The following is an 18,929-nucleotide window of genomic DNA, read 5'->3' as shown; positions in this document are numbered from 1 at the left end:
TTTCATCAGTGGGCCGTAGGTTGAATTATCATTTTGTTACCTCATTTAGCGATAGATAGTGACCTAACAGACATTTACTTAAATCAAAATATAGTGTAGCTTTAGTGCTTAGTTTATGCCGCCCCCATGAGAAATTATAAGTAATGACAACAAAAGTGTCGGCAAATCCACATGATACAAGCCTTCCGTGACCTCGCAAAACATGACAGACTCTTCAGAAGAGGTCATTATATTCACTTGAGTTTCTGCGGGGGAAAGTCACCATACGACACAATCTTCTGAACATACTGAGAAATACACACAGAGTTGTGTGGAGCTGATAGTCTCAATTAGCTTTGTAGCTACTCATTTGGCAATGGCTTTAATGTAACGGATGTTCATTAATATCAAAACGTTTTGCACTAAAGCGTTAATACTTTACTTTAATCGTGTTATACTCAGATCCAGCTAAATAATGATGTGTTTTTTGGAATTGGTATACACTAGTACATTACTGTGATCCGAGCTAAACGTTCAGTGATTGAGCTGGAAGTTGCAGTACGCCAGTGAGGAACGGGGTGATATCACTGCATTTCAAGATTCTTTACAGCCTCACCCGTTCAAGGATAGAACTACTGTATTTCCCTCTGATGCAACATCTGATCTGAATGCCAAGCTTGGCACATATACCGAAGTTGATATCCCGACAATATTTCAGTTGGAACATTTCAATTTGATGTAGAGGGTTGATTCTGTCCCTTTTCAGAGACTGTTCTGAGCATCACTGAATGTTTATGCGGGCAGGAACTGGTGATAAGGAAGCAGACAGATGCTGTCTCCTCATGGTTGATTTGTCTTGGTGACAATACAGAACAATATTTGGGACTTTGAGCCACTATCACACATGAAAATGTTTAATGTTTTTTCCTGCAACGTAGGAAGGAGTAAAGCATTTTGTTGGAAAGGATAAAGAGAAAGTGCCTCGGTGTTACAAGAGTAATGGTATGTTGTGACTCCGACAGAAAACGAAGGCTTTTGTAAGGCATGTTTTACTGTACTCCTCCATTAAGAATTTGTGGCAGATTGTATCGTTTGCACTTGTTTGCTTTCCGCCCTCAAACATATTTGCTTCCCCTTCTGCTTTTTTCCGCAGAGTTAATTCTACAAACTGTCCAAAATCCCTTTTGAAGTAATTTTATGGAGTGTTTGTATTGATTATGTGCCTCTCTTGCCCCCTCCCCTCTCCCTTTCTTTTTCTGATATGTTTTTCTTCTTCTGTTGGGTGGTGTTGGGAGGGTTTATGGCAGTATCTTCTTCATTATGCTCAGACCTGTAGGAGAGAGAATCACAAGCAGTTTTTCCTCGCTGATGTGCTCATATCATTAATTCACTTCTGACTGGCCGGAAGCCAAAGAATTCTAAATCTGTAAGCAGTAAATTGTGTGTCGGGGTGGAAAAATCTATTAGATGTTTGAGCATGCCTCGAATTTGAATGAGAGAGACACCCGAGCCATATCCTGTTATGGCTCGCACTGCAATCAAATTCAGCTTCTTCTGATAGCTATATTCATTAATAATTTGTGTTATTTTATTTCTGGAATGTCACATAATGTGTTTTCCGACTAACACGAGGGAGGGGGCAGAAGGCTGTTGGATGGTTAAACAATGAGAATGGCCTCAGAGGAAATGAAGAGCTCCGTCTGTCCATTAGCGAGGTCTGAAACAACAGTTGTGTGTCTCTCTTCTCTCCATTAGTCAGGTCTGTAACAACAGAGATGCTATTGATGTGACCACTGCCAGGCATCTTAAATAGACAGAAAGGGAGCGAAGTTCTTTCATAACACACTAGCTTGTCTGCTTCTAAAACTAATTTCCTTATAGTTTATTTCCTATTGTTCTTTTATTATTCTTTTATTGTGAAAAGCCGTACATTTGTATGATTCAAACCTTTTATCAGAGATTGTTTCTTATCTTAAACAAATTGCCTGCTAGTTCCAGTTAGTACACTCTGACTCACACTGAAGTGTTACCCAACCAACAGCCTTTTGGGAGAGATTTCTAGATTCGTCTTTGTCAAAATGATGCTCATTAAAAGAATTACTGAACATTTATATTTCAGTGTAGAACTGCTTTTTGTACATCTCTCCTAGATATACTGTTTTGACATTCTGCCTTCAGATAGATTTATATTGTGCTGTTCAGTAGGCCTTCTAGACATCACAGATTGTACAATTAATAAATGCATATGTTATGAGCGTGACAGTCCATCTGTTTTATGAATGCATGTAAAACTGTTCTCTTCTTGCCACCATGTTGTGCATATGAAAGGACTTGCAGTTACAAAGAAACATAGCACGTATTGTGAAATGCTTTTGAGAAGTGGTAGAATGATACTAATTTTCCCAAGCTCTGTGCAGATTTGAGATACTTGAACTTGACTTGAGTATTTTATGCTACTTCATACTTCTACTTCACAAATTTTCTTTGTCCGTTTTCGTCATTTTACTTCAAGATTTTACATACAAATATGTAATTCCACTTCAGATATCTTGCTTTTTTACATATTAAACTACCACAACTACCCACTACTTCAACCAGCTACAACAGTAACATGCTACTAAGACACTAATGCAGCACAAAAAGAGCACAATACAGGACCAATTTTGAGTACTAAATTAGTGCTAGTAGCCTAAGTACTTTTAAATGCCATACATTTTGTTAATAATACTTACATGTATTACGTGTAACATAGATAAGGATCTGAATGCTTCTTCCACCGCTAAATATAAACAGCATGGGCTCAATTGTTTTTGATAAAGGCCGATGAACATGATTTAGGTTATTGCATTATCTTAAACAAGTGAATCTACAGTAGAGAGTGGAGGTACATTTTATTTGATACTGACGTCAACAATATACAAAAGACTTACTTAGCGACTGGTCACAGGGTGATTTTCTGTTGTTGCTGCCTGTACAGTTTGTTTATATCAGTTTATTGTGAGTTTCCAATTTAATCTGAGTGTAAAAAATATATTTATATCTCTTAGTACTAGCTCAGCTATTCACTTTAGTCAAGCTTTGTGGCTACAGGATTTAGTGCAGATGGTGTAATATATTTTAGTTTCTTTGATGTATAGACTGCCAGACAAGTTGGAAAGAGTCCCTTTACAATAGATCATTGATGCCTCTCTGTCCTCTTTCTCAACCTGTCAGTCCATTTCCTTGTTATGTACTGGCCTGAGGAGCACTTGGCAAAATAAGAGGCATTCAGCCAGTCTTGTTTTTATCCCTGATTTCCCCTCAGCCATAACTCAAGGAAAGCTGTTGTTTCGTCTGACGTGTCAGAGGATTATCTACTGTTAACAATGGCCGAGTCACCGAATCACTTTGTTCCACTGTGGTAGGTGTAGCCACTGAATCCTGCTAAAGATAATTATTAAATGTGAGAAAGAGCAGCTGAGTATGCTGAGGATTTCACACAGTGATACATAATGTACGTATGTGAATGTATGTATATACTGGATACATATTCAGCTTTCACAAGGAGCAAATTGATTCCAGTTGCAAATTTGATCACTTACATCATAGCCTCATCATTATTACTGGCAAGTTTTAGACAACAGAAGCCTCTGCCAAATAATTTCTATGATTCATGTTGTTGTCATTCCATGTCTCTCCTCACTGTGTTATTATACTGTATACAATTTACATAACAGTCCATGGATGGGTTTCACAAATGGGTTTTCACAAAAACAAAAAGATCTCCTACTGTCATTTTCAGCTCATGTTTAACTTATTCCATTGCCAAAACAGCAATATTACAGAGAGAAATAAAAAGCATTGAGTGACCAGTGAACATAAACTTGTTATCAGAGCGGGTAGATATTCTCCATTGAAGTTCTTATCTTTCCTGTGCAATGTGAGACAAGCAGCTACAAACACTGTATGTGCTGTATTACAGTGATTACAGCTCTGTTAGGAAGGCAGAGGTTTGCCACATCAGAGGTTGTGTTCTGTAATCTGGAATGAATGAGTTTAAAGACAAGCTGGTCCCACTATATCAGAAATGACCTGCTTGTTTAGCCAGATACTGTGTGTGTGAATGAATAACACAAGCCATCTTGTGTTTGTGCAGATCCGAAATGGGGAACTTCAAACGGAGATCATTATGGGCTATGGAGAGAAAACAATTTTTAGTGGTTGTTGTTTTCTGTTTTTGTGGCTCAGTTAGAATGTGTAATCACAATTACGTGCACAGAGGAAATCCTAGAGTTTGCATTTCTGAAATTTGCTTTTGTATGTTCAATATGCTTTATATCAATGATGGCACATAAAAAAGAAATCTGAACAGATGGTGCTGGTTTTTAATGACATATTGCTATCTGTAAAGTCTTCCTCTAAGCCACAGACTAAAACGTCTCCCCTCGGGGAGCGCACCGCTCTAGTTGTTATCATTCGCTGCTAATGTCACTCTTTTCTTTGCCACATTGTCAAGTCCTCCAGCTAAATATATGCAATGTAAATTGAGTATTGTGCTGGATGTAATTATTGAAAAGGGTTCCAGTTGGCTTAACTCTACGGGCTGTTTATTTAAAGCCTTCCTCCTCCGTACAGATTTGATGATACAGAGAGAGAGAGAGAGAGAGAGAGAGAGAGAGAGAGAGAGGGAGAAAGAGAGGTTCTTATATAATGACAGGAATTCACAATGGAGCCAAGCTGAATGACAACCCCCCCCACCCAAACATCTCCAACAAACATCCCCCCGTTCTCTTTCTCATTACAGTTTTACCGTTGGGAAACATGCCTGTCTCACAATAGCCTTAAGTATTATTCCTTGCTCTTTTTGTGCTTCATTCTTTTACTGAAAACACATTAAATCATGTTTCCTTTTACACAGTATACACCCAAAGAATTAAGTCTGCGTTGATAATGAGGGGCCCTTCTTTGAGGAAATACACACGGCAACTTTGATCTAGAATGGCATGTAATTCCTTGCCTGACCCAATTTCCAATCTTCTGATAAGATGTTTTTTTTCTTTCCCTCTCCCTCCTTTGCTCTAACCTATCTGCAGAACTCACTTAACTGGGAACTTGCTGTCCCATTTAAGATACATTTAAAGTCAAAGATGTCATCCATTTCATTTTGCAGGCTGACGTTAAATATTGTTGCAAAGGCTGTCTAGTCCTGGCTGAGGAAACTCGGCCCAGCCATGTATCCCCCTTTCTTTCTGTCGGTGACAACCTCTGAGATCTCTGATCACAGCTGCTCAATTGAGTTTGTGTCGGACAGAGCTGCGTGACAAATGAGAGTGGCCGTCATAGTAGATAGAGTATCATCACCTGGGTGTAAAAGCTTTTAAGCTTGTATGAGGAGAGGGAAAGAGACACGGAGAGGGGTTTTACTTGTTTGTCTAGTAAAAAAGCAGCTGTATTACTGCAACCAAAGATAGTTGATTAAATTTGCTCCCTCTGGTATTTGCACATTTCAGGTTCTTGCAGAACAGCTTGTTTTTTCTCTCAGAATTGACTGTGCCATAAGTGAATTGACCCCCAAAACCCAGCAGTAGTCTTTCATTAGTCAGGATGCAGCCAGGGACCAGACAGCGAACAGTGTTTAGGGCCAATCCATCACTACACAAAAGGGGATCAACATGGCACAAACCTGTCTTCCTCATCGAAAGGCAATGCGGCCTCCTAATCAACACAGTTTCATCTTCTCTTCCTCATGATTCGGGTCATTCTGATTGGCCAAAGCTACGTACAATTTCATCTCAAGCACAAAAGGGCCCATTGGAGCTTTTTTGATAGTTGTGATAGATTTGTTACAGGGACCCCATTGTTTTTTGATAATAAAAAGAACCAATTGTTTTTTTTTGACAAGGAGCCCCTCTGAATAATTCCTTCATGTATTACAGGACCGATTAAATGCAAACTTTTCAATCTGGCAATCAATAAGGCAGGCAGCTTTCCCTGGCCCCGTGCCAGACACATTAGGGCTGCGAGCGATGGTTGCTAGGGAGCTGAGCCTGCTCAGGGGAAAGAATGTTTAATGTAATAGAATCACATAAATCAACTGGAAGAAAGTGCTTGTGTTGTTTCTTCTCTTCTTCTCTTCTCTCTGTTTAACTGAAAACATTTAATATGGGTGTGTGTTTTTGAAAATGTGGTACGGCCACTCCCCCCCCCCCCCCCCCCCCCCCCCCCCCCCCCCCCCCCCCCCCCCCCCCCCCCCCCCCCCCCCCCCCCCCCCTCACCCCCTCCATTAACCACAAGAACATCTGGGATGGAATTAAGCTGAGGGAAGTTGAGTTTTCTCTGTGTTTATGTGTGTGTGTGTGTACAGTTCTTATGAGTTTGTGTGTGTGTGTGTATGTGTGTTTGTGTGTGCACGTGCGTGCGTGTGCATGTGCACACTTGTTTTTGTACACATAGTTGTGTGTCCTCAATTCCTGTGCTGCACACTTGAATAAATTGAGGTGAAAATTATATAAATGTTTCTTCCTTTTTTTCTTTGTCACATGCCACTGCCCCACCCTACCGAAATGAACGAGGCACTTTAGTGCTTTACTATAATTAAGAACAGGAGCCAGCATGCATGGAGGGCTCTCTTTCTCTCTATTTCTATGTATTACTTTCTGTGAGTGTTACTCTCCCTCTCCCTGCCCTCTGTACAGTTTCAATAGAACGTTTCCTCTGGGTGTTAGTGCCCTTTTGTGGGAATATGATTATCTTTGAAGAATTAGCGCACAGACAAGGCATGTGAATGTATAAGGCAGCTCTCTTTTAAAGTCATACTCCATCCATTGTATCTGATAATAATGGAGAATATTTTTACTATCAAAACGTTTGTCCAGCATGGAGTGCAGCAGATGTAACCAGCTTGAATTCATAAACTTCTCAAACCACTTCTGCAGCATAAACCACTTCTACACTTTCCATTTGTAAGCTCAGTGGGTTCCAAACAGTCATATCTTCCAAAATACAACTAAATATGCTGCAAGTGTCCCATTCCTCTTATAAGCCTTTAATTCTGATGTATTCATGCTCCTGGTTTGTCACTTAAACAGTTACTTTCCCAATAAACAAGACTCAAGACAAGCGTAGTTTACATTAATGTGTGTTAAAATGTGTGAAATTATAAATGTTTGGAACATTCTGAGTTTACAAATGGACAGAAAATAAGTGGATTTTGCTTCTTGAGAAATTTCAGTGGAGACGTGATTAATCGTTTTCAAATTGTAAACACGATTGGTAAGAATGTGTTTAGCTAATGACCATGAATTGAAGACCATGATTAATGGAATGTGAAATATTTAGCTCAATGTTTGTTGTAACATTTGATTCATCAATATTTATTCCTCTTTTCATTATTAGATTTACATAATTATAATTACAATTATTATTATTTATGTTTACAGAAATTTTCTATTTTCAGTGGCTTTTTTACTTAAATTGTTTTTAATTACTTTTATTTAACATGCTTGTAAAAGGTGCAATATGTAGCTAAAATAATATCCCAAATCATAATATCTGGCAGGAAAATTAGATTGTTATCATCCCAAATCATTCAGCCCTAGTATACAGTGGATATTTAGGGACTTTTTGCTGAAAACAATGTTGATAATCCAAGATAGTGAATTAGTTTTAAACCTTCATAGAGCTGATAGAAAATGCAGAGTCGGTTTGCAATCCATTGTTATTATCCTGTTAAAAGCATTTGATTATTATTTTTTACATCTGTCATGTCACGATATATTGATAATGGAAAAAAGCTGATTCATAACATCCCCAGGGGGGAAATTCCCAAGAATTAGAGTAATCAGCCATGTCATCCCATTTGATCCTCAAAAGAAAGGCCTACATTTTAGGTGGAGTATCTCTTTAAAGAGTTGTGTGCTGTGTACATTGTGTGAGAGCACAGCTTGCAGCTGATATGATGAGCAGCAGAAAGGCAAACCAGTGTCTGTGACTGATGTGATGTTGATGACGGTCACCACTGTTGACCACTGAGTCACACAGTATGTTATTCAATGCAGATCTATTAAATACATTTGAAATATTATTTTGAATTCTACTCCCTTTGAGCCAAATTAACTGAGTGTTAGTGTCACACTGTGTGATCGCTTTGCTTTGTTTTACTCCAATACAGCGATTTATTGCTGCCGCATCCTCCGCATGATTAATGTGATTTTGTTTACAGCACAGACTAGCATGCAATTAGCCAAATGTTCTAGCACATTCTGTTTTATCTGTAATTGAGTAGTCATTCACAGATTGGACAAGCGATGAATCATGCAACTGCAGTGCATTAATTTCATTGTTTCATGTCATTCTCTCTTCATCCAAAACACAAGGTTAGCGCGAGTAAAAATGTGACGCCTTCATCTCCCCACGCATTATTTCCAATTGGTGTCATTGACAGATGCTGTTCCTTGTTTATTTGGTCAGGTTTCAATAACATGAAAACAATAGCAGATCGGTCGCTTGCTACTGCTTACATGGACCCTCTCAGTGTCCTGTCCCCCCATTGACAAGCGAGAGAGAGAGAAAGCGGATGAATCAGAGATGTGTTATATATTATGAGAAGAGGCTAAATGGAAACAGGGCAACCTCAGGGATCAATACAGAGCAGAGATGCTGCAGGATGAAGTGAGAATACCAAACAAGAACCCTCTCCTCTTACCTTTTACTCTTTTTTTATCCTGTCTCCCTCTTTCCTTCACCAATGTATTACTTATTACCTCTGGCTATTATTATTATTAATATTACAAGCTTTTAGACTTGTTTTGGTGTTAAAAAAAAGAAGCAAAAAATACATCTAATATGAAAGTGACATTATTGGCTCTGGGTTACATGCCTTGCCATTTCTCGCCAACCCCACAAAAGCTGCAGGGGGATCCAGTAAATTCCTTGGCCGAGCAGATAATGTGGAAATGTTGACAACAGCAAATTTGAGCCGAGTGAGTGATTTAAGAACTACAGCGGGTGACAGCAGGCATGAGAGTAATGGTTTTCAGCTTTTTCCTGCTCGTCTTTGTCAAGAGAAATGAGCATACTTGCCTGAAAGATCTTGTCAGAGCTTGTGGGCAGTTTGAATATTTTTAAGCCTGGTTGAATCTAAATGACACAGTTTACATGAGTCACATTTTAATTAGCCAGCGTAGATCTGCTTTTCACCGTCAGCCGCCCTCATAATATGACTAGTTTCAATCCCAATTTGAAAAGCCGCTGCAAAAATTCTCCAATAAAAGCAGAAGATCTCAGATATGCAGCATAGATCGCCCTTTTTATATTTCTGGTTTTAAATTTAATGATATCAATGATGTTTCATCTAACATTGCAATAGCTATTCATCCAGCGAAGCAGCTGCTTCAACCACAACTAATGAGTATGCGGCATTTCTGAGATCTTGATTATATGCTTGTTATGAAAGAGAAACAGAAATGTTTCCTTTGGTGTAATTACAAAAATATTCTTTAATTCTTTCTGGTATAATGTAGTCAGAGCTTGTTCTCATATCTCATATCATCATTTTTATGTCTATTCCTGTTTCTTTCATATTGAGAATAGTTGCATTAGTGTACAGTCTCCTCTCTTCCCTTTTTACCAAGTGTTTTGTAGAGATGGCTCACTGGAATATTTCCCCCACAGACATCAAATCCATCCTGCATTGGGCAATATAATTTTGTCATATTTATGAAGCAACGTGTGTGTATATACTACATCATGTTACTTTAACTATGTTGGAGTAAATTGAGATCTGTATGTTATTGTGCAGAGTCTCACAGGACAGCGGCTGTATCTGATGACTTTACCTGCTGTGGACTGCAGTAGTGTCGCATACAGTGTGTTGTGATACAGTATTGCAATGTTTTTAAAGGACTTTATTATTACTTTCGTATGTTTTACCACATTCACTATGTGTAATGTTAAGAGGAAGACAGGAAGCTGACACAAAAGAGTTTGCAGTTTGGCAGAAGGCTCTCAGTTTTCCTTGATTTCTTAAACACATCAAAGAAGAAATGTAGTTAATTCTCAGTGATGTATCACTAAATGTATTATTAGCAACCTTTAAGTCTCTGCAAGTTAACTGTGGCTGCCTGGAAACTGGTAAATCAATACAATCAGGAAGGTCTTTGACTTTTTTCTGCTGTAAAGTCGTTCTATTTCACTTCTTCAAAGATGTGTAAACACATATTGTAAAGACTAAAGCTCTGCACTGTAACTACTCATTTTGTTATTTGTCAGTGCTTTGCTCTCTATCTCTGCTTGTAAAGTTTTTTGATTAAAAGAGGTGCTGGAAGAATTATATTGCTGCCCCAGAGTGACAGATGTTTGTGTGCTTTTGTCTTCAGAAAATCAACAGATATAACTTTCTTTGAGTTCAGTTACCTTTCATTTGTGCATTTGTCTTATTCCCTGGGCCATGATTCATAACATAGCACAATCCTACAAAGCCACCCCAGTAATATACTATGGGAATTCACTGTAGTTTCTTTTAATGCCATCTCTGGTCAAACACCTGTAGCATGAGAATGTCTGCGTGAATAAAGAGAGAGAGAGAGAAAAGCATTGTAAAGCCTTTATGTAACTGAGGGGATTTTGAAGGTATTTCAGTCCACAAATGAGTTTAGCAGATTGTCCATTTTGTATACAGTAACTATCTTACCGACATCAGAGGATGGATAGTAGAAACATACGTTTTGGTCCATTTTGCACAAGCACTTAGAAAATGTCTGGATTCTTGTTCCCGTCATGTAGTTTCTGTGTCTGAAAATATAAAAATGTGGATTCATGCATATTACGAAACTGGTTCAGTCATGCTTGTTTAATCTCAGGAATGTTAGTAAGATCAGCCGCATATCCTGCCATCTCAAGACACAGTGAAACTCATTCATGCCTTAGTCACATACTGGTTACATTATTGTAATGCACTTTTTACTCGAGTAACTCAGTCATCCTAGAAATGTCTACTGCTTGAACAAAGTTCTGCTGCCAGACTTCTAAATAGGACTATTGCCCACTGCTAATATCCCTTCTGCTTTTGTTTCTTTCAACTATCAGTGCATTTTAGAATTGATTTTCAAAATAACGAAAGGCCTTGCATGGCAGAGCTCCAACCTATTAGTATTTTGGTGTCTTCAACTAGCTGCTGCTACTACTGTGGCTCTAACAACATGACAGTTACCAGAAGAAACAAAAACAACGCATAACAGAACTGATCAAGGTATTTTAGCTGTCTGTCTGACTAAGAGCAAATCAAAAGGAGAACAAGCATTTCTATTTATGGCACCATATACACCAGCTAACTATATTGTGAAATATCGGTCAGTATTTTTAAATTACAGCTAAAAACTAACCTGTATAGCACAGATGTTTTGTATTGTATTACTCTGATTATTTTCTCCTTTTTTGATCAGCTCTTTGTAAACCACTGTTCTAGGAATTTAAGACAACACAAATGAAGGGGGTATTTCAGGAATTTAGTATTGCACTTATTCAAAGTTGGGGGACTCACAAGAGACAGAAAAAAAGAACTGTCCAAACTGAAGCAGTAGTGAGTCAAGCTCCAAAAACACTGGATCCTACAATTCCCACAATGCAACCCGATAGTGTCTTTCATTAGGGCTGTCTTGGCTCGTAACCCCCATGTCTTTTATAATCCATACCACATGTGTGCAAGCCCAAGCTGCAGTAACCCTAGTGACATCACCATGACGTCATCATGTTTTTTTCAGACTTTGCATAGCTCCTCTAAAGCCACAGAGGACCTTTTAGTAGACTTTATCAGTTGACTGTAAGTTGTATTGTGTTGGAATGTATTGAGTGCTGCACTGACTGAGTTGTTGTAATAATGTCAGCTGTCCCGCAGAGCAGTTATGATCCTGACACTATTGTAGGTTATGAGGTCAGGAGCTTTACAGCGGGTTCTGAAAAGAATCTGCTACACCACAGCTGTTTGATCAACTCGCAACAGTACCACCAGGAGAGGACATACAGACTGCAGAAAAAGAAAATAGAATATAAGAGAAACAAATTGCATAATGTTCTCACAGTGTCTTCCAGCTCTCCAGTGATGCAGCCACAGCCCCGACCAATTAGAAAGCCTACGTAAAGATAAGGAAGCAATTCATTTTGAAAGGTCGGGCTGTGAGAACAAAAGGATTTTTAAAGTGTACATACACCCAATGTCTTTCACATACACTAACGCACACACACACACACACACACACACACACACACACACACACACACATGCATACATTCATTCTTTACGCCCTTGCACAGTTATTAATGCCTTGCCGCTCTCTATTCAAATTGAATCTAATCAAGTGAAATGCTGTGAGGGTGCTTGGAAGAAAGAACAGGTCTGACGGTGACCGCTTACAATAAAATCCCTGACATTTGGAAACAAAGCTTACTTTACCTCTGAGCTGTAATTGTGTATGACAACTGCTGCAATCTTTGATACATTTGTGTGTCTGCAGTGTGCTATGAATGTGCAATATGTGTGTTTATACATCTGTAGGCTTTGTGGCACCTACCTCCGCATATATACTTTGTGTGTGTGTGTGTGTGTGTGTGTGTGTGTGTGTGCACGCTAGATGAATGGTTTTAATAATTTCTTTTGAAGTGGTTGTCCTACTGGAGTACAGTGGAACCAATTACGCTGATTGTCGGGAATGCAGCTGCTGTAAATATGTTATGAATGGTGTCCTTCCTGCCTTGTTTCTGCTGTACAATTATCAGCCTCCAGATTGATAAAATAACACCAAAGAGTGGGACACACATTTTTTAAATAGACCCTGCCTGTTTTGTCTTTAGGAAGGCAAGGTGAAAAGCTTGCTAGTTAGCCAACCTTGAAATATGAACTTACCAGCAGTAATTCCAATGAACGTCATGTCCAAGGGCTTTTTAAAAGCAGACAGGACAGTGAATAATTCAGGTAGAAATTGTGTTTCAAACTGCCTGACTCTAAAAATATTGGCACTACACGTTCAAACAATAGTCTCTGAGAGCAAGTGAGTTCACACAATGTGACATTTGACTAAAGCGTTAATGGAATATGCACATGCATCATCTGTCTATGTATTATGATTTGGCCAGTTACTGCACTGTGTTGTACTGAGATGTAATTTATTATCATAAAATCATCATAGTAGAAGATAAGAAACAACACACCCATGGGAGCTTTGGACTGGAGACACTTTTATTGTATTTGGTCACATAAAGTCACCTCATATTCATCTTATGAGATGATGATTATCTTATGATATTAAGGCTTACACTATAAGTCAATTAATTAGTCAACAGAAAAAGAATCAAAAACTATTTTTTATGTGCTTTTGCAGCTTCTTTAATGTCAATATATGCAGGTTTTCAAATTCTTCTTTGATATTTGTTATTTGGACTGTTCAGACAAAACAAGATGATTAAGCTTTGAGTAATAGTTGTCTTACTGTGTGTGGGTGGTACAGTAGAAGATGTTCTTTTATAGTGAGTCAGGACTGCATAAGAACTGTAATTTTAATCAGCATCACTAACCTGTAGCCTTAAGTGCTAACTCTCTGTCATTTGCACAACATCCAAGAGACAATACTATATGAGAGAGTTTTATAGAACTTAATAAAGAAGCTACATTAAATAACATTTCTAGTTTGCTGGTTCACTATTTGTGTTAGTGGCAAGAATTATGAAGGGGAAAATGTCATCAATGTATTGTTAATTAATAAATACAAAAATTCCTGAGTACCTGGTCTTGTCAGGTCCTGTAGTTCTGGTAGGTTTGGCTTTAAAGGGATAGAATTCTGCTCTCTAATTTTAAGATTTTCCTGTAGTAAGTTGTGATATTTTTATCACAATAAGCATTGTAATGGTATGACTATATCTTAGCTGCCATCAGGTCAAAATGTGTCCAATACTTCTGTTTCTGGTCAAATACCCACAAAACTAATGACACACTACGTTGGTAAGCACGGTACACAATAAACCTGCTAAGCATCAACATGTTGTCATTTTCATTGTGAATATGTGGCTAATGACTCTGTACATGGTATAATATTACCAGTTTGATTTGTCTATCATTACATCTTCCTGGCTTGTATGGCAGATGCCAGCTCAGTCTGTACTTCCTGTCCTGGGGTTACTTTGTTAGTTTGTTTTCTTAGGTGATAATGCATCACACAATGTTACATGCTGTCAGTGGAATATTAATTGCTAATAATACATGTGCATAGTTGTGAGACAGTGTCTTTGTTTCTCTCTCACACACACATACATGTACGCAAACACCCATTCACACATACCTAGTCTAATTAGCTCTGAGGATTTTCCTCAAACTTGCTTATTTAAAAAACTTGACAATCAAAATATCAAGCAAGAAGAGTTTACATTTTTGACAGTTGTGGACATTCATTTTTCTCAACCTCCCACTGTTGACATGAATCAGTGTTCTGTCGGTTTGATGGAAACTTCAGGGAAATGGTGTGAATGAAACTTCTATTTTAACTATTTAAAGTCACGGTGATACAGCAAATTTAGAGCATGTTGCTTCCTGAATGTGTTGCATTTCCTGAAAGAGAGAGATCAGTGGGATGGGATATCAGGTGGCAAGACATATCTTTTGTATGGGAATTGTTGAAATATCAGGGTATTGCTTGATAATGGAGAAATCAGCATTTAGCAAATATGCTAACTGCTTTCTAGGAATTATTCAATCAAACAAAGCAATATGTACATGAACAGCTTTTGTGTTGTTGGATTTTCTAATCCCATATCTACCTTCTTGAGATTTATATGGTACTAACTAAAAGTGACAGTACAATACACTTTTAAGTTGTCAAACATTACGTTGTCATTTAAGTAAGGATAGTATTTTCCAGTAGTAAGGAGTAAAATAATCATATTCACAGCACTCTGGCAGCACATGTGCCAGAATATAATGGTAGCCAAAGAATGATCTATGAGAGGGAATAAAGTAATACAATCTGAAGAGAAATAGTAGAGTGAATGTGTCATGTAAAATTAAGTGCTGCCATTCTCACTTGTAAAGCGAAACATTCTCTATTTTGCTACAAATATTTCCCATTTCAATGTCAAATTTAACTAGGTATAATCTCTGTGCACCTTCTAACATTGTGTGTGTCATTTCTGTGTTTTTTCAGGCCAGGAGGAGGATGGGCGTAAAGTTTTGGTCCTCAGTTACCCCCAGTATTGCCGTTTCCGCTCCGTTTTGGCGAGGATCAGAGAGCAGCCGACCTCTCTGCTCATTGACCACACGGTGTTGGCGCTGGGCGGCATCGCTGCGTTGGGCGGTAGCACGAGGATCCTGTACTGCCGTGACACCTTCGAACATCCTGCCTTGCTGCAGAACGAGAGCATCTGTGACCAGTTTGGTGAGTTTGGAAGCTGGTGATTTGATTGTAGCTGTTAGATAGTGGCAGTTTATGGCATTTGAAGTGCCCATTTAGCCCATAAAACATCACACTATTCATGTACAGACCGGTGGACATTAGCATGTGCTCAGAACTCATTCTCAAAGTATGGTTCATCTCAAACTTTTAATTATGTCATTGTGGTTCCCATGACCATTTGTTCAAGTGTACTTTCACTGGAAAGTGGACAGTGTTACCGCTTTTTGGGCCAAGCAATTTGACAACAGAAAATGTACTTGAGTCTTTTTAAAATTCTTATTTGTGTAATGGCTGGCTGTCACAGTTGACCGAAAATTAAGCTACTGTAACATTTGGGTTCCTAAAGCCAAATACAGTTGCCTTCCTATGAAAAACAAGTCAGTGAGTCAGTGTCAGTGCAGCCTGAAAACTAAAAGTTTAAAAGTGAAATAACTCTGGGGGTGTGGCGTAGAGGAAAAAGTAAGCTTAGCCAATCAGACCTCTGCTTGAGGCTAGAAGCTCAGGGCTACATTAGCCAAATGTAGCATGACACATCTGAATCTCCAACCAAACTGTCAGCAGTCAAGTGGGTACTGAAGGCACCAGGTTTCGACAAAGAAGAAGACTGTGTGGCATAAAAAAAGATATCTCTGCTCCCACTGCATTGATTTTGATCCTTTTTTGTCCAACGCGAGTCAGTGTTATAGAAGTGAAATGCTAAATAGGCAGACCACTCTTTTATATTGTGAATTTATATTGTGAGGATTTTTGGAAGAAACACTCAATCAATAAAATAATCCAAGTCACTCAATTTGAGTTACATGGTTTTCACTAGCCAGCTAAGAAACAAGCCAAACTCAGATGGCTTTTAAATTATCTTTCACTTGGCTTGACTTAAAATGAACAAAATAATGAACAAAAATGCCTATATTTTGTCTGTTGCTCAGTATGAGGATGTCCATGATACATTTTCCTTAGCTGTAATTTGGATTTGTGTGGAGATCATTAGTTTGTGTGCTGTGGTCTCATTTCACTCTTTTGTTTCTAATAATTTTTCCATTTGTTCTTTTGGTTTAAACTCTTTGAACTTGTTTAGTTTAGTTAATTTAGACTAAATACAGTTGATCACAATTTCCTTTCAATATGTTTTTCATTGAGTCCGTTTGGGGTCTTTCTGTTTACGAACACTAATGACTGGCATTCAAACCCTGTCACCTGTCACCTCTATGAAAAGCATTCTGTGGTTTTAGTTAGGAATTTCAAAGTGCTGGAACATGTCTATATGCAATTCACTGTGCTTTCCCTGCCGCTCATGAATCCACACATTTTATTAACCCCAAGCTGGGCTAAAACAAAGAAGTAATGTGATTCATCTCTCTTTATATTTCCTCTGCTCTGTAGCACAGTTGAGCTCACAGGGCTCTTGTGCAGCATCAATTTGACATTCACAGTAACGGCCTCGCTGGTCAAAAGTCATTGTTTTTCTTTTCCTGTAAATTTGCCAGTAGGTAATTGCATTTTAAGAGAGCAGCAGAGGTGAGACCAGAAGGGAAAATGGTTATAGGCATTGGAAAATAAGTTATGAATAGTAACGCTAACATCCTGTGGCTGCTATTGCTCATTCACTTGGCTCAATAATGCCATTCCTCTATAAGCCACATTTAAGTTACAAGTTTTTTTTCAGAGCCTAAGGGAGTTCCATTTTTATTTATTTTTTTATTCTTTTGACAAAGGCAACCAGGTTTCTAACGTTATTCACATGAAGGTTTACTAGGTTTGAGGCAAGATTTTACTTCTGTTTGAATTGCTGCCAGGTGATTTGTTTCAAAACAGCAGAGCTAAGTAATTTCCATCACTCTGCCAATTGAACTTGAGCCTCAAGGGCGTCTTACTCATAGGCACAAACACACACATGAATGTTTGCACATATGTGCTTAGAAACATACACAACTGCTGAGCAAAGTTGTCCTGCCATTAAATGAAAAGCATCTATAAACGACATATTAAATCCACCTTTATTACGATAAATACCAGCACTGTGGACTTGTAAGAAGTAATACTGTGCAGCTGTGTAATACTGTATTAAAAACTTCAAAATTCATCTGGGGAACAATTTTAGAACTGTCTTTTATGCTTCTTCCGATGCTAATTCTGACCTTTTAGATTCCACCAAATCTGCTGTGGCAGCTCTAATAGCCATCCATCTTGTCTAGGCTAATTCATGAAAGTGTGTCAGGCTAGCTCAGGGGGTAGAGAAGATGAGAAAGCTCAGGGAGAAAAAAAAAGTGCTATTCCAGAATTTCAGCAAGCCTGTTGGTACAGTTTTGTGTGAAATGTAGCCATCAGATGAAAGCCTGCTGGTGAATTCCAGTCTATTTTCAATGGAGTTTTTAGTGTATTTATATTATTAGTGTACGTGTAATCATGTACAGATGTTTTATATAATCAGCAGCATGTTTTTATTTGAGCATGTGCAGTGTACTCTGATTTATTTGCATTTTTGGAGGTGAGTAATGAAACATCAGCATGCTCCGTCTGCTCTTGTGTTTGCATAATGACTTAGATCTCTTCAATATTTGCTCTCACTTTACCGGATGATGTAAGGTCGTTCCTGGTATGACAATGACAGTTGTCGGAGGCTGTGCTTTAATCTGTATCTGATCTATATTCATGGTTGTTTTTGTCCACATAATCGCCGTGCTTTTGAACCACCTTCAGCAAAACTGCGGTTGTGTCAGTTACCAGATCTTAAGTCCTGTGATCCATATTCATTTTCAGCATCGCCTGTCACCCCTGCAGCTGCTGTCCTCATGGGGAATGACACAGTTTTTGTTTATAATTATCATGCATTCTCTGCCAGCGTGGATTGATTATACCCATGCTACTTTGTGTCCCCAATATCTTTTCTTGCCAGGAGGACTGTAATATCACCGCACAATCGCTGAAAAGAAAACCTTGCTGGCACACATATTCTTTGGAGTAGTTATTGTCTGCACACTGACGTACTGAATGAAAAACAAGCCTCACATAAACCTAAGGATAAAGGTATTGCATACTGTGCTGTAGCTCTATAATAATATTGGCACTACTCAGGCCCACTGCTGTGAGAAAAAGCCAGAAATAGTTTGAGTGGGCCTTTGCAGCGCTGAATGACAGATGACAAGGTTCAAGGTTTTGTTATTCGCTGTCATGGTTCTGTTGAGTATTACTCACATTCATTTGGCATGTGTACTGTACGTGCTACAAAGCAATATCATAAACATTTGTAAGCCCAACCTAGAGGTGCCATACGTGATCTATTTAAACAAGTTGTACATCGCGGAGCTTCAGGGCATCTTGACAGCTACCTCATTTGGGTATCTGTTAAGGAAAACATTTTTCCCATTTTTTTCTTATGCGGAAGTTATTCTCCCAAACCGCTGACCTTCCACTCCCCTCCCCTCCCTTCCCCCAATCCTTCAGAAACCTAACACCCCTTATGTGCACATTGCTTAAATCAACAGTATTTTGAAAGTTAGTGAGGCAATCATGTTTGAGGCTAAGGAGTTGAGAGGAGCT

The 18,929-nt window shown here is 38.6% G+C and overlaps 1 protein-coding gene across 1 annotated transcript in view; it reads left to right on the top strand.

Annotated features, from left to right (window-relative positions):
• arid5b (AT-rich interaction domain 5B) overlaps nucleotides 1-18,929 on the top strand; it is a 71,036-nt gene that overhangs the window by 16,033 nt on the left and 36,074 nt on the right. Inside the window, exon 4 of the mRNA XM_034897610.1 lies at nucleotides 15,144-15,374. Coding sequence (XP_034753501.1) covers nucleotides 15,144-15,374 — 231 coding nt within the window. The remainder of the gene's footprint in view (nucleotides 1-15,143; nucleotides 15,375-18,929) is intronic.

The sequence above is a fragment of the Etheostoma cragini genome, chromosome 17, assembly GCF_013103735.1.
Source record: "Etheostoma cragini isolate CJK2018 chromosome 17, CSU_Ecrag_1.0, whole genome shotgun sequence".
NCBI lineage: Eukaryota > Metazoa > Chordata > Actinopteri > Perciformes > Percidae > Etheostoma > Etheostoma cragini.
This window is presented reverse-complemented; position numbering and strand designations above follow the sequence as displayed.